The 17,110-nt window shown below is 47.3% G+C and overlaps 1 protein-coding gene across 6 annotated transcripts in view; it reads right to left on the reverse strand.

Moving 5' to 3' along the window:
- gria3b (glutamate receptor, ionotropic, AMPA 3b) overlaps nt 1-17,110 on the reverse strand; it is a 626,694-nt gene that overhangs the window by 296,551 nt on the left and 313,033 nt on the right. For all 6 annotated transcript variants that reach the window (XR_011946682.1, XM_072505636.1, XM_072505635.1 and 3 more), the window contains exon 7: nt 10,982-11,149. Coding sequence is in view for 5 of the 6 variants with exons in the window: in XM_072505636.1 (XP_072361737.1) it covers nt 10,982-11,149 (168 nt within the window). In the remaining variant the exon portion in view is untranslated. The remainder of the gene's footprint in view (nt 1-10,981; nt 11,150-17,110) is intronic.

Here is a 17,110-nt window from a genome sequence, read left to right on the forward strand (position 1 = left end):
CCCTGGTCAACTTTACTAGTTATATCTTCAAAGAATTCTAGATTTGTCAAGCATGATTTCCCATTTGTAAATCCATGCTGATTTTGTCTGATTACAACAGTTTTCCAAATGCTGTGCTATGAAATCCTTGATAATGGACTCCAGCAACTTCCCTACTACCGATGTTAGGCTCACTGGTCTATAGATCCATGTTTTCTCTCGACCTCCCTTCTTGAAGCACGGTAGCATTGTGGATAGCACAATTGCTTCACAGCTCCAGGGTCCTAGGTTCGATTCCGGCTTGGGTGACTATCTGTGCGGAGTCTGCACATCCTCCCCGTGTGTGCGTGGGTTTCCTCTGGGTGCTCCGGTTTCCTCCCACAGTCCAAAGATGTGCAGGTTAGGTGGATTGGCCATGATAAATTGCCCTTCGTGTCCAAAATTGCCCTTAGTGTTGGGTGGGGTTACTGGGTTATGGGGATAGGGTGGAGCTGTTAACCTTGGGTAGGGTGCTCTTTCCAAGAGCCAGTGCAGACTCGATGGGCCGAATGGCCTCCTTCTGCACTGTAAATTCTAATTCTATGATTCTATGAATAGTGGGGTGACATTCGCTACCCTCCAATCTGTAGGAACTATTCTGGAGTCCAAAGAATTTTGGAAAATGGCCACCAATGGATCTATTATTTATTGGGCCACTTCTTTAAGTACTCTGGGATGAATATTATCAAGCCCTGGAGATTTGTCCACCTTTAATCCCATTAATTTCCCCAAAACCATTTCTTTACTAATACTAATTTCCTTCAGCTCCTCACTAAAACTTGTGCTTCTCAGGACTTCTGGTATATTATTCATTTCTTTCTTTGTGAAGACAAAGGCGAAATATGAATTTAGGGGGCGATTCTCTGAGCCCCGCGCCAGGCCGGAGAATCGCCGCAACAGCGCCCCGACGCCGGAGCGTGATTCTCCGAGGTGTGGAGATTTGCCGCCATTTGCGCCGGCGCGTTTGATGCGGCGCCGGCCGCTGGAATCGGCGGGGCCGCCAATTCTCCGGCCCGGATGGGCTGAGCGGCCGCGCGTATACGACAGAGTCCCGCTGGCGCCGTTCACCCCTGGTCGCTGCCGGCTGGAGCTCTGAACGAAGTGTCTGGCCCGCGATCGGGGCCCACCGATCGGCGGGCTGGCCTCTCCCCCCCGGGCCTACTTTGTTGTGCAGCCGGCCCCTGAACACCGACGCCATGTTGAGTTGGGGACAGCGCGCTGAAGAAGTCCCCCGTGCATGTGCAGGTTGGCGCGGCGTCCATTTGGTGCCGGGAAGGGAGGCTGGAGCGGCTTGAACCGCTCCAGCACCGTGTTGGCCCCCTGTGGGGGTCAGAATCGGTCGTACCCGGGCCCGTTTTTGCGCCGTCATGAAATGCGACGGCGTTCACGGCGGCACGAACACTCGGTCCCCATTTTGGAGAATCGCCCCCTTAGTTCCTCAGCCATTTCTTTGCTCCATGTTTCTGACTGTAAGGGGCCCACATTATTTTTGTTAATCTTTTTCTCTTTACATACCTATCAAAACTTTTACAATCAGTTTTTACGTTCCCCGCTAGTTTCCTTTCAAGCTGTATTTTCTCCATCTTAATCAATCCCTTGGGCTGCCCTTGATTTTGAAACTGTTCCCAATCCTCAGGTCTATTGCTTTTTGTTGCTAATTTGTATGCCTCTTTGAATCTAATACTATCACTAATTTTCCTTGTAAGCCATAGTTTGTCCACAGTTCCCTTTTTACTCTTCTGCCAAATAGGAGTAAACAACTTTTGGAATTCACCTATTCATTCCTTGAATGCTGCCATTGCCTGTCCGCTGTCTTTCCTTTCAGTAATGTTTCCCAGTCCGTCATAGCCAGGCCATGCCTCATACCATCATAGTTACCTTTATTGAGGTTCAGGATGTATCCATCATCCTGTCAAAAGGAAAAAATTAAAAGATTTTCTCCTTTCTTAAAAAGGAGATAGTGGACTATCCTTGTTACAAGAAATTCGTTTGGATGATAAGGAGCACTTAAAATTGAAACGGGAATGGGTGGAGCAGGTTTTTCTCATCAAATAGCAGGGGTTTGGCAGTCCTGATCAACAAAAACATCCCCTTGATGGTAGAGACTTGTGCTAAGGACAAGGGTGGTAGATATGTGATCATTAGAGGTACGGTGCATGGATACACTGTCTTAATAATGAATGTGTAGCCTCTGAATAACTCTCTGGAGTTTATCACAAAGGATTTTTTGGACTTTGCAGAATTGGCGTTGGCTAACTCCTTCGTGGCTGGTGACTTTAACTGCCACCTGAACCCTTTGGTGCACAAGTTTCCGATTACTAGGAATGCTCCCATCTTTTCAGTATTCATGCTTGAGAGCTCACTATCCCAGTCTAGAACATGGTGGTTTGATGCCTCCCTGCTGAGAGATACTTAATTTACTACTTATTGTAAGAATGAGTTCGAGTTTTGTCTTTCAGCCAACTCGACTTCTGATATTCCCCCTCCATTTTCTGGGAGACGTGGAAAGCCTCTGCTAGCAGGCTGATTATCTCTTACACAGTCAACAAAAGACGTAGGCTGCAGGAGAACCAGTACCAGCTGGACGTCTGTTTTGCATAAGCAGGGGAGAGGTGTAAGAGGGTTTCTAACAGGAAATTATTGGAGGAGTTTAACGCATCAAGGGTGGCTCTCAATTCCTTATTGACTCAGCAGGCTGAGAGAAGCTTAGAATTTATAAGGCAGAGTTTATATGGGTTTGGGAATAAGCTGAGATGGTATTTGGCCTGTTTAACTAAGAAGAAGTCAGATTCTAGGGCTATCCTCTCCGTGCGTTGTTCAAGGGGAGGGAGGTTTATGAGGACGCAGAAGATTAATGGGGCTTTTAAAGATTTTTAAGAAAAATTATATAAATCAGATAATGGCAGGTATGGAACTTGTTTTCTCTCCTGGGCCTTCCGTGGCTTCGGAGAGCCAACACCTTGCTCTGCGTGTCTGCGTGGGTTTCCTCCGGGTGCTCCGGTTTCCTCCCACAGTCCAAAGATGTGCGGGTTAGGTGAATTGGCCAATGATAAATTGCCCTTAATGTCCAAATTGCCCTTGGTGTTGGGTGGAGGTGTTGAGTTTGGGTATGGTGCTCTTTCCAAGAGCCGGTGCAGACTCAAAGGGCCGAATGGCCTCCTTCTGCACTGTAAATTCAATGATAATCTATGATTAATCTAGGACAAAGGTTCGGCACAACATCGTGGGCCGAAGGGCCTGTTCTGTGCTGTATTTTCTATGTTCTATGTTCAAAAGTTCCTATATCTAAAGATGAGGTGGCTGCGGCCATTAAGGGACTTCAGCTGGGCAAGGCACCAGGATCGGATGGTTATGGGTGTGAGTTCTATCGGGGGTTTAAAGATATGTTATTGGAACCATTGGTGGGTATGTATAACCATTCTTTTGTGGAAGGTTTGTTGCAGCCGACACTTTGTGAGGCTAACGTTTTATTGATTTTGAAAGTAGACAAGGATCCGGACGTCTCTCCAGTCCAATTTCTCTCCTGATTGTTTACCGGAAATTGTTGTCTACGTTTCTGGCAAGAATGTTGGAGGATGTCTGCACCGACGATTGTCCTGGAGGACCAGACTGGGCTTATTAAGGGCAGATTTTCTAGCACTAATGTTATAAGACTGCTGAATGCGATTTAGGCTTTTCAGAAACGGGCACTCGAAGGGCTGGTGATCTCCCTGGATACGGAGAGGGCTTTTGATCGGGTTCAATGGAATTATTTGGTGTATACATTGCGGAGATTCTGATTGTATCATAGGCCTGTGGCGGCTGTGCTCACAAATAGTTTAGGATTGGGGAATTTTGGGCTCCAGGGAGGAACTAGACAGAGGAATCCTCAATTCCCTTTGTTGTTTGCACTGGCTAGTGAGCCTCTAGTGGAAGCCATTAGAAAACATCTCCTGATATCGGGGCTGGAGTGTGTTGGGGCGGGGGAGCAAGGGATCACAATTTATGAAGATGACGTGCTGTGTTTGTGTCAAACCCGTGTGTCTCGTTTTACACCACTTTTGGTCTGGTGGGGGAATTTGGCTCCTTGTCTGGTTGTAAGATCAACTTTATTAAGTCTGAGGCTGCGCCAGTGGGCGAGTTGAGAGGCAAACCCCATCCTCTTGCTAATTTCCCCTTTATATGGCCCCCCCTTTCGGATTTATAAATCTGGGTGTTTCAAATATCCCTTCCTTCAGTACAATATGGGACCAATTTCCCTTGGTTGATTGCGTCTATTAGATGGGACGTAGCTCTTTGGTGAGCCCCCCTGTTTTCTTGGATGCGACGGATAGCCCTGATAAAAATGAACGTATTGTCGAGATTGTTGTACCCCTGCTGGTGGTGTCTATGCTATTGCTGGCTAGAGTAGTTAAAGAAATCAATGGAATGATTAGTTCATTTATCTGGAACAAGAAGAAGCCTCATCTAAAGTTTGTTAAGCTCCAGCTCTCCGGGACTAAGGGAGGTTTTGGTGTCCTGAATACTAGTCAGTATCAGTTGGTCTCTCATTTCAGATTTTAAAGAGATTGGGTTAGGAAGGACTCTTCATCTATTTGGTTCGATGTTGAAGCAGAGTAGTCAGTTTATCCTCTACAGGTCTTGTTGTTTTATGGTGACTTTTAGGAGGTTCTGCTATGTGCAATAATCCTATTATAATTAATACTCTAAGAGCATGTAGCTTTGTCCATCAACTGGATGGGAGATCTAAACTAACTTCCACTTTATCTCCTATCCAGAGAAGTCCAGGGACTGGATTTGGCGCAATACGATACCCCATTTTGCTGGGGGCGAGCAGGACGGCAGCATCGAGCACCTGGCTCTAGCTGCTGATATGCCCTGGAGAACTGCCAGGTCCGTGGCCGCGCATGCGCACGGCAGCGGCCATGCCGTGCGACATGGCGGAGGACGCTTGCGGACATGGTCGCGAAATAGTGCCCCCCTTCAGACGGCTCGCGCGCCCCAGAACACCCCCCAACAGTGCCCCCAGCCCGGAATAATGTCCCCCCCACCCCGCCCGCAGATCGGTCTTCCCCCGACTGTGGCGTCGCTGGACTGAGTCCGCATTGCCACGCCGAGTTCCCGACGGGTGAGACCACACGCAACCCACGCCATCAGGAACTCGGCCGGTCAGGGGCGGAGCATTGGGGGCCGGGCCTCAGGCCTGAGTCCGTCAATATGTGGCGTGCTTCGGAGGAGGCGGAGCATCGTGAAAGCGGTTTGGTCAGAATTGGGGATCCTCCGGCCAATGGCCGAACACAATTTTGGCATCGGCGATCGGAGAACCCCGCCCCAGATTTTCCACCTGGTCTAATTGACTGTGGATTCAACACTTGGAGAGATAGAGGTATTTTTAGGCTGGGAGACATGTTCAGAGATGCTTCCTTCTCATCCTTTGAGCAGCTATGCCATCAACTTGACATCCCGAGACACTCCTTTTGTTTAAGTATTTACAACTGATAGACTTTATCCTTCGTAAGACAACCTTCCTTTTGACTCCTCTATTTCTTCGGTGGAATGAATCCTGTGGAGCCTAAACAATGAATTAGCAAGTTCTATGATACTTTAAATTGTAGATCATGCGTTAGCATGTTGGGTGCCTTGCAGTCTTGGGGAAAGGGCTTGGCAATCAAGATTGAAGAGGAGACATGGGGTAATATATGGGACACTGCCAGTAAAATTTTTGTTTGCATTAAGATGAAGGAGACCCAGTTCAAGATACAGCTGCATATAATGCCTAGTCTTAGACACAGGCTTGATCTTGCTATATCTGCGATGTGCCTAAAGTGCCTGGTAGTCGAGGGTGACTATGGGTGTGATTTAATGGAAATGAAACAGAGTGCCGTTTCGGGAGCGTTTAGTGGGGTGTTTCCCAGCGCTTTAAATGCTGAGAACATCCCCGCTATTAAATGGGACTCTGCTTCATTTTTGGGCCCCGGCGAGGAAGACCACGCCAAGGCCAAACTTAGGTTCATTTCCTGCACTAACTCAGTTCGCCAGTGGGGATCGCTCACCGTGGCCATCGGACCCCCACAACGCCTCAGCTTTAAGCCCCCTGCAGTCCACCTCTTAGGACAGGACACACCTGGACCTGATCCCCGGCAGAGGTAAGATGCCACCTGTGCTCTTCCCTGCACGTCTGGCAGTGTCACCTGGGTACGCTTACACTGACAGGGTGGCACCCATGTGGCACTGCCAGGGTGCCAGGATGGCAGTGCCATGATGCTCTGGTAGCATCAGGAGCGCAATGGTACCACTCTGCCCAGAGCCCAATCGCCTGGTAGACCCTTTCAAGTGCCGGTACACCTGGTCCACATTCGTACAGGCCAATGCTAAATGGTGCCAGCTCGGGGTCTCCGAGGCGAGGCCGTTAGGTACCACGCCTTGAGTAACTCTGGCGCGACCATTTTTAAGTAAGCTTAACTGCCCACTTAAATCATTGAAGATGGGATCCAGATCGTGAAGCCTCATGAGATCTCACAAGATCTCGCAAAGTATAACGAGTGTCATAAGTCTCACCGACGGTGTCGTGTCCCATATTGGGCGCACAGAGGCCGTTAGATCATGTCCTATATTCGCTGTTTATGGACCTGGATTAAGATTCAATCCAATGGTCTGGTCTAGTCAGAGAGCCGGAGAGGATTTTTGATAGAGCCTTAGAGTCTAATCGTAGTGTTCCTGATTCTGGGTATTCTAGGTAGGAGAATTACTGATTCTAATGAAAAAAGACTGTACAGTATCCTTACCTTCGCAGGTCTATCCTTTGTTCCTGGATTCGTGACAGATATACTTCAATTCAGAACTAGTATAGGCTAATTATGCAGTGCATCCATATGGAATTTCTGGCCTCTGTGATCCACTCTAAATCTGATGCATTTCATAAAGTATGGGACCCCTACCTTAAATTCATAGGCTCCACCTTGGCGGACTTACTCCCGTTGGGATATCCATGAGCTATTTCATTTCATTTTGTTTGATTTGATATCACAATACATAAAGTAGTGCATCTGAACTATTCTTCCTTCCTCCCACTCAGTTTGTTAATCTGTTGAACTGATCCATTGTATAGAGGCGCCTGTTCCTTAAGTATACTGTTCTGAATTTATCCTATCTAGCTTGTTTCTATGTTCACTCCAACTCATGTTCTGTTTTGTACCTGTTTTGCACTTATATTTCTTTTGTTACTTTGTCACGTTGATTATAAAAAAAATGTAAAAACCTAATTAAAAAAACGTATAAAAGAACTGAAGCACATTAAGCAGTTGCTCGACACCAACTTAATGTATTGGATGACAAAACCAAGTGGAATGTGAGGCACTTGATAGCGAGCAGGCTCGGATATTTCAAGGACAGTGATTATGAGGATAAATTCCATTTCCAATGAGTGACTGTGATGTTGATAATCTAACTCGTCAGGTTGATCATGCGGAACCGCAACCTCAAACCTGCGAATCTCAGAACCATTATCAGACATCTTCACATCTCAAAGACTATTTCTGTGGTTAGAGAAAATGGACAAACTGAACTTTCAGAGATGATTGATGTGTATATATTTGTTGTTTAGGATGGTTTCATTTGAAATAAAGGGCTGGATTTTTTGCCTGCCATGCTTTTGGATGGTCGGGGAATGTAAAATATGCTGGGCGAGTAGCTCATCCCCTTTCCAACCACCACCCACCTGGTCCTCATAATATGGGGGACGGGTAAGGGACCTACTCACTTACCCACCATCAGGCCTTTTGAACCTCATGGTCAACTATTGGCCACTTAAAGACCTCAATCCACCTTCACTGCCATAATACGCTAGGCTGTAAAAGGCAGGTGAGAGTGAGAAGGCCTTTTTTTGACCAAAGTTGCTGAAAGGGTAGGAAATAAAAGGGGTATAACATTTGGGCGGGGAGAGGGTCCCCTTTATGTCACCCCGCCTAGCCTACAAAACTCACCTACCGCCACCTCACACACTTTCCCAGTGTGGCCGATACCTCCCCATCCAAAAATCTGGGCTTGCTCCTGGGTCCAGGTGCTATCAATCCTCTTTGTGGGTTTGCCTGCAGTCCAGCAGCATCCATTATTGAGGTCTGGTGCCGCTGAAAGAGTTCCTGGAGAACTCTGGCCTGAGGCTCTCGAGGGTCAGACTTCCTTCCACTGAGGGGAGGAAGTCCCGTTCTCTGCTGGTTAAGGCTGGGCAGCCTTATTAAAAGTTGGTTGATTTGCGACAGACGTGTCTGATGTTTTTCCCCCCCGGTAAAATTCTCTCCACTGTCTTTCGCTTTACAAGGGGGAAAAGATGTTGTGTTGAATTATTCAGTTGCTCAGTGTTGGATTATGTGTATTCAGTCTCTGTTTTCTGTTCTGTGTGTGATTTTTCAAGCCGAGGTGTGGTGACTGAGGAATCTAAACTGAGGCATGAGAGCAGACGTTTTAAAACATTGAATAAAACTGCTCCTGTCGACATATAACCTGGAGTGTATCAACTCCAAATCACTTGGAGGCATAAAACACAACAATTGCTATTCGGTAACACTTGCTGTTAAGTACACATCCAGTGAGACAAGATAATATATCAAGGGCAGCAGGAGCAGTTCAATCAGGAAGGTATTAAAACGGGTCATTACATGAAGAATGGTCAATTTAATGAAATCCCAGTGGGTGACTGGCATGTGTAAACTCAGAATAAGTGCTTTTAGGATAACAAGTGAGAAAATTAACAAAATAAAATAGCAGAGATGGATCTAATCTCACTTGGGACAGAATTTAAAGTTGCTTCTCAACTCTATTGAGGATTTCATCATAGTCCCTCAATGATGGTATAAAAACCGAAAATGCTGGAAAAACCCAGCAGGTCTGGCAGTGGAGAAAGAGGATGAATTATACAACACCTTCAATGTAGAAAAACATCCCAAAGCACTTCAAAGGAGAAAATCAGTCAAGCGTGCATGGTCAGCCAAAAAAGGAGGTAGTAAGAAGGGTAATTAAAATGCGGTCAACAAGTTGGGGGTCTCAGGACAGACTTAAGAGAGAAGTAGAGAGATGGAGAAATTAAGGAAGCTTGGGTGGGATTCCCCGACCCCCCGCCGGGTCGGAGAATCGCCGGGGGGGGGGGGGGGGGGGGTGGCATGAATCTTGCCCCCGCCTGCTGTCGAATTCTCCGCGCCAGGGATTTGCCGGAGGCGGGAATCATGTCGCGCCGGTTGGGGGCCGTTGGCAGTGGCCCCCCCCCCGGCGATTCTCCGGCCCGCGATGGGCCGAGTGGCCGCCTGTTTTCAGCCGGTCTCGCCGGCGTAAATTACAACAGGTACTTACCGACAGGACCTGACTCTGTGGGCGGCCTCCGGGTTCCTCAGGGGGGGGCGGGGGGGTTCTGGCCCCGGGAGGTGCCCCCATGGTGGCCTGGCCCGCGATCGGGGCCCACCGATCCGCGGGCGGGCATGTGCCGTGGGGGCACTCTATTCCTCCGTGCCAGCTGCTGTAACAGTCTGCGATGGCTGGCACGGAGATGACCCCCCCGCGCATGCACTGGGATAATGCCAGCACACGCTGGCGCTTCCGCGCATGGGCCAACTTGCGCCGGACAGCGGAGGCCCTTCGGCGCCGGTTGGCATGGCGCCAAGCCCCTTCCGTGCCAGCCGCGTGGCGCAAACAACTCCGGTGCCGGCCTAGCCCCTGAAGGTGCGAAGGATTCCACTCCTTCGGGGGCGGCCCGATGTCGGAGTGTTTCACGCCACTCCTTCGCGCCGGAGTTGCCCCCCCCTGCCGGTTCGTGGAGAATCCCGCCCCTGATTTTTGGGCCAGGATTCTCTGGTCCGCCAGCCGTGTTTTCGGGCGCGGTGCACCCCCGCCGGCAGCGGGATTTTCTGTTCCTGCAGCCACCCAACAAGATTCTCCATTGTGGCCACCCCATGGCATTGGGAAACCCACGGGCGCGCTGCCGGCGGAACGGAGGATCCCGCTGACGGAGACTTTGTCTGCAGCTCTTTGAGCCTAGGCTATTCAAAACACATCTGTCGATAGTGGGTGCAGAAATAGGGGAGACATGAACCCAGACATTCAATGCTTGTAATTTAGAGACAGACAGATGAAGAGCTTCTTAAAGTAATCGTGAACTAGAGTTACATCAGGTACAGAATGAGAAATCAAGAGAGAGAAGGACTGAAACAAGAGTGAAAAAATGAGCAGAAAAGAGAAGAGAATATGCAAATATTACAAATTGCTATTTTTTAATTCTGTGGCACCAATTAACTACATGCAGGAATGAGACTGAACAGTTCAGATTGTTCCCATTCTGGACAAGAGAGATTGATTGGCATTGCGTCAACAGTTATCGCATCATTAAAAAAAAGGTACTCAAGCTCTTAATTGCCAGATTTAACTTTCTATTTACAAGTTAATGGGCAATTGCTATGGAAATCCAGTAAATTCCAAAAATAGTGGGGCGGTTGTTTGTGCAAAGCAAATTGTACAGTGGTGTAAATTAACCAGCTAGTTCTGGAGCCTCACCAGTCACGCCCATCTCTTAATTCCCTGAACTTGTTTACTGATTTGCCCATGAATAACAGCTTGCAACATTAATACATGATTAGTTTACTGGCAAGTTTCAGTTCTATCTACACATGATGTAAATAGAATCATGAAAATAATGAAAGTTTATTTAATCATTTAAAATAACTCCGAATGGAATAAATCTCCTGATATAATAACTTATCGGGTGGTAAAAATGCAAATTACTCAGAAGAATTAAACTTAAATATCAGCTAAGTTTTGAATTTGAATTTAGTATTTCCCCATGGAGTTATTAAAGTTAATTCACGACTAAAAGATGTTTTAAGTAAAAAATGAACATCACAGAAACAATTTAAATATGTACTAACTGCGAACAGGTACCAACTGCATCTATATGGTTCTTTTATTGGCTTGTTAGATTAGTTGGAAGGGAAATTTCACATACCTGTTTCAAAGCTCGTTCTATATCGATTCCTTGGCTCCAAGGTACTGCAGGATTGGCTAAACAGTCTCCAGTGGTTACTCTTCTCGAGATATCAATTCGCTGCCTTCGTAGATACCGAAAAGCTTCTGCTATGACGAATATTCCATCATAGGTCAAAGCAGCAGTAAACTGGATAGAATAAATAAAGTATGTTTTTTATCAATAGAACACACAGCAGCCCTAAACATTGCAGCATTCAGGTAGTCATACTGCAAATATCAAAGGTTGACATTTAACTCCATTCCTCTTTTCAATTCTGGGTTGAGTTGCTAAATAAAGGTGTACTTGACAACAAGAGGTTGTAGAATTGGAGCTGCTTTGTACAAGTGTACCCCTTACCATCAGAGACCACCAAGTGGCATTGATGCCCCCGCCGCCTGCCCGAAGCATCGATATCGAAGACTATCATCCACTCCCTGTTGAGTTATGGGATAATAATGAAAAAGGGAGTGGAGCTAAACAAAAAACAAGAGGAAGTGAAACGAAAATTAAAAAAAACCCTCTCTTGTATGTAGGTTAATAGTACTGAGATTATAATGTTACTACTGTGGAAGGAATTAAATCCCTGAACTATTTAACTATTCCTCACCACTTTTATTGAAAAATTGTCCACTTGTCACCCTTTCACATCTCATTAGTGAGCTCTTTGACGTCTGAGATCAAATTATGCATGTCAGCTGTTTTACATTAATTTGATCAACACTATTTTGTGTAACTGCTGATTCTGTAATGTGGCATCAGGACAGTTTCAGACAAAAAAATTTTACAGTGACAATTTGGTGGCAGGGACCACATAGTTAATCGTAACTTAATCTAATAACGATTTGAGTGATTATTTTTACTGACTGAACTAGTGCTTAAATGTCTCCGAGTTGGGTGTAATGCTCTAACTGTGAGATGTGGCAGATCCGTGATGCTTCCAGCGTTCCGGTCGACTACGTCTGCAGCAAGTGTAACCAATGGCAGCTCCTCACAGACCGCGTGGTTCGGTTGGAGCAGCAGTTGGATGCACTTAGGGGCATGCAGGTGGCGGAAAGAATCATAGATAGGAGTTATAGGGAAGTGGTCACACCCAAGGTGCAGGCAGACAGATGGGTGACCGCTAGAAAGGGCAGGCAGGCAGTGCAGGAATCCCCCGTGGTTGTCTCCCTCTCTAACTGGTGTACCGTTTTGGATACTATTGGGGGGAATAGCCGATCAGGGGAAAACAGCAGCAGCCTGAACAGTGGCACCACAACTGGTTCTGTTGCTCAGCAGGGGAGGGAAAAGTGCATGAGAGTGATAGCTATAGGGGACTCTATAGCAAGGGGTACAGATGGGTGCTTCTGTGGACAGGAAAGAGACTCCAGGATGGTATGTTGCCTCCCTGGTGCCAGGGTCAAGGATGTCTCTGAACCAATAACAGGACATCCTGAAGGGGGAGGGTGAACAGCCAGAGTACCTATGTGTACCAACAGTTGTTAGTACACATAGGTACTAATGACATATGCAGGAAGAGTGATGAGGTCCTGCAGAAGGAGTTCAGGAAGTTAGGCAATAAGTTAAAAAGCAGGACCTCGAGGGTTGTAATCTCAGGATTAATCGCTGTGCCACATGCTAGTGAGGCTAAAAATAGGAGGATAGTGCAGCTAAATACGTGGCTGAGCTGGTGGTGCAGGAGGGAGGGTTTCAAATTTCTGGACCACTGGGATATCTGCCGGGGCAGGTGTGACCTGTACAAGAAGGACGGGTTGCATCTAAACTGGAGGGGCACCAATATCCTGTCTGGGAGTTTTGCTAGAGTCACTCGGGAGGATTTAAACTAGTATGGCAGCAGGGTGGGAACCAAAGCGCTGGCTTAGAAGGTGTAAAAACTGAGGGGAAATAGAGCACAAAAAAATAGAGAACAACATCACATTGTCTGCTCAAACATAGTGGTTTGAAGTGTATTTGTTTCAACGCCAGAAGTATAGCGGGTAAGGCAGATGAACTTAGAGCACTTATTAGTACTTGGAATTAAGATGTGTGGCTATCACAGAAACATGGTTAAAGGAAGGGAAGGATTGGCAGCTGAACATTTGATGGTATAGGATGCTTCAGGAGAGATAGAGGGAGATGTAATAGGGATGGGGGAGTAGCATTACTGGTTAAAGAGAATATTATAGCCGTACTGCAGGAGGATATTTGGAGGGCTCATACAATGAGGCAATCTGGGTAGAGCTTAGGAACAGGAAGGGGGCAATCATAATGTTGGGTGTTTATTACAGGCCCCCCAACTACCAGCGAGAGATAGAGGAGCAGATAGATAGAGAGATTCTGGAAACGTGCAAAAGTAACAGGGTTGTTGTGGTAGGGGATTTTAATTTCCCCTATATTGACTGGGACTCACTTAGTGCTAGGGGTTTGGGTGGGGCAGAACTTGTAAGGTGTATCCAGGAAGCCTTATTGGTGCCATAGGTAAATAGTCCAACTAGGGAAGGGGCAGTACTGGATCTGGTATTGGAATGAGCCTTGACAGGTGATTGAGGTTTCAGTAGGGGAACATTTTTGGAGTAGTGACCACAATTCCCTACGTTTTAGGGTACTTTTGGATAGGGATGAGGGTAAGGTACTAAACTGGGGAAAGGCAAATTACAATAACATTAGACAGGAATTGAAGAATTAGGATTGTGTGCGGCTGTTGGATAATAAATCAACACCGGACATGTGGGAGTCTTTCAAGCGACAGTTGATTAGGATTCAGGAAAGTCACGTTCCTGAGAGAATGAAGGATAAGTATGGGAAGTTTAGGGAGCCTTGGATAACGAGGGATATTGTGAACCTCATCAAAAAGAAAAAGGAGTCTTTTGTAAGGTCTAGAAGGGTGGGAACAGTCGAAATCCTTGAGGAGTATAAAGAAAGTAGGAAGGCTAGGAAGGGTCATGAAAAGTTCTTGGCAAGTAGGATTAAGGTGAACCCCAAAGCTTTTTATTCATATGTAAAAAGCAAGAGGGTGATCAGGGAAAGGATTGGACCACTTAAGAACAGTGGGGGGAATCTATGTGTTGAGCCAGAGCAAATGGGCGAGGTACTAAATGAATACTTTGCATCAGCGTTCACTAAAGAAAGGGACTTTGTGGAAGATGATTCTTGGGTAGGGTGTGTGGACAGTCTGGGTCATGTTAACATCGAAAAGGAGGAGGTATTGGGCCATTTAAAAGATATTAAAGTAGATAAGTCTCCTGGGCCATATGGGATTTATCCCAGAATACTGAGGGAAGCAAGGGAGGAAATTGCTGGGGCCTTGACTGACACCTTTGTATCTTCATTAGCTACTGGTGAGATCCCAGAATAGCTAATATTGTACCGATGTTTCAGAAAGGTAGCAGGGATAATCCTGTAAACTATAGGCCGGTGAGCCTCACGTCAGTAGGACGTAAATTATTGGAGCGAATTCTCAGGGACAGGACTTATACCCAATTGGAAACAAATGGATCATAAGCGGTAGACAGCATGGTTTTATGGAGGGGAGGTCGTGCCTCACTAAGTTGATCGAGTTTTTTAAGGAGGTGACAAAGATGATTGATGAGGGGAGGGCGGTGCATGTTTGTTACATGGACTTCTGTAAAGCCTTTGACAAGGTGCCTCATGGCAGACTGGTACAAAAGGTGAAGTCACACGGGATCAGACGTGAGGTGGTAAGATGGATTCAGAACTGGCTCGGTCACAGAAGGCAAAGCAGAAGGCAAAGGATAGCAGTAGAAGGGTGTTTTTCTGAGTGGGAGGTTGTGACTAGTGGTGTTCCACAGGGATCAGTGCTTGGACCTCTGTTGCTTGTAGTATACATGCACAATTTGGAGGAAAATGTAGCCGGTCTGATTAGTAAGTTCGCGGATGACACCAAGGTTGGTGGAGTGGCAGATAGTGTTGAGGATTGTCAGAAGATACAGCAGGACATAGATAGGTCGGAGACTTGGGCAAAGAAATGTCAAATGGAGTTTAATCCGGACAAATGTGATGTAATGCATTTTGGTAGGTCTAACATAGAGGGAAAATATACCGTAAATGGCAAAACTCTTAGGAATATAGAAAGACAGCGAGATCTGGGCACGCAGGTCCACAGATCTTTGAAGGTGGCAACACAAGTGGACAAGGTAGTCCAGAAATCATATGGAATGCTTGCCTTCATTGGACGTGGCATCGAGTATAAAAACTGGCAAGTCAGGCTACAGTTGTGTAGAACCTTGGTAAGGCCGCACTTGGAATATTGCGCACAATTCTGGTTGCCACACTACCAGAAGGATGTGGAGGCTTTGGAGAGAGTGCAGAGGAGGTGTACCAGAATGTTGCCTGGTCTGGAGGGTGTTAGTTATGTAGAGAGGCTGAATAGACTCGGACTGTTTTCATTAGAAAGACGGAGGTTGAGGGGTGACCTGATAGAGGTTTACAAGATTATGAGGGGCATGGATAGAGTGGATGGGCATGCATTCTTTCCCAGGATGTCAGTCACCAGGGGGCATAGGTTTAAGGTCCGTGGGGCAAGGTTTAGTGGAGATGTGTGAGGCAGATTTTTTACGCAGAGTGCCTGGAACGCGTTGCCAGGGGAGGTTGTGGAAGCAGATGTTCAAAAGGCATCTTGACAAACACATGGACAGGATGGGTATGGAGGGATATGGCACAAGGAAGTGCTGAGGGTTTTGGCAAAGATCTTGGTATCATGACCGGTACAGGTTTGGAGGGCCGAAGGGCCTGTTCCTGTGCTGTACTGTTCTTTGTTCAAGACAAATATCTCATTTTAGATTGCTGAAAAAATGAGGGCGGTCCTGGTGAGAAAAAGGTGGAGAATCCCACTGGCGGCGGGAAAACCCACTGTATATTCAGCCTCCTGAACAATTTTTTTCCATGTGATTCATGCCATACTCATGGCGGCTTGAATCTGATATGTTGGCCCAGGAAAACTTTAATCTTTGAAATCAGTGGGGCGCTCCTTTTAAACTTTTCCCCAGCGCTTGTTCCAAGTCAAGTCGGGGGATGGCGGCCAGGAAGACAGCACCATATTTCACAGAGAGATCCCTCACCAAACCTCTGAATGTGTGCAGCAGAGTTGTGACATCCTCTACCCTCGATCAGCAAGATGTCCATCTAGCAAGGTCAAACCTCGCCTGGGAGGCGGTGGCCGCGATAGTCAGTGCCAGCTCACTCCATAAGGGAATAGGGCTATAGAACCGAATGCAGATGAATGACCTTCTTCGTGCAGCCAGGGTAAGTCTGTCTTCTCATGTCTCCCTTAACACACAATTCACACCTCCACGGTGATATCTCTCCCAGCCACCTCATGGGTTCCCAACACTTGTCATGGCGCCCTCCTCCATCCCACCACTCCCCATGGTCCTCCCAGTAGATAATCTGCTCCTCACATCCCCGCTCCCACCCACCTCAAATGCATGCCAAACTTCATCACCATTGGACCTGGTAGGACTCTCGTCTATACTCTGCCCATCTGTATCATTGCAGGACAAACTTGAGCCCAACTGGTGTGAGCGGGCAGAGCCTGCCTGGGTCATACCCAAGCTGAGAACCCTACAGCCCTTTGAGGAGAGAATCCTTGAGTTGGCCAGCGAGGAGCAGGACCGCATCTGTGCAAAGGGCAAGGTGGAGGCATGAGATAAAAGTGAGAACGCTCAACAGATGCTGCCATGGTGCAAGCCTCACGTGAGTTAACTTTCTCCCATCAGTCTGCCATCTCGCTTCCCTCGCAGGTCAATCAGTCGACCATCCCCGACTAACCTCGCACCCTATGAATGTCACAGACCTGAACAGCTCCGAGGGTGCAATCTCGGGTCCAGCATCCACGAGGCATCACAGATGTCTCTCGCACCCTCCACCAGAGCAGGTATTCACACTTTAGTGGGATTAACTAGTAGGCAGGCTTCTGGGTCACTCACTGGTAAGCACCTCACAACCGAAGATCCACCGGAAGAAGGAATATCCCAGAGATCCGGCACTCGGAGGGTTGCTGAGCCCCAGGCTGATAACGTGCCCCTGACTTGGAGGGCCGAAGGGCCTGTTCCTGTGCTGTATTGTTCTTTTTTTGTTCATCATCACCTCCTGTCTGCCCTCCCCAGTGGGGGG

Source organism: Scyliorhinus torazame, chromosome 5 (assembly GCF_047496885.1).
Source record: "Scyliorhinus torazame isolate Kashiwa2021f chromosome 5, sScyTor2.1, whole genome shotgun sequence".
Taxonomy (NCBI): Eukaryota; Metazoa; Chordata; class Chondrichthyes; order Carcharhiniformes; family Scyliorhinidae; genus Scyliorhinus; species Scyliorhinus torazame.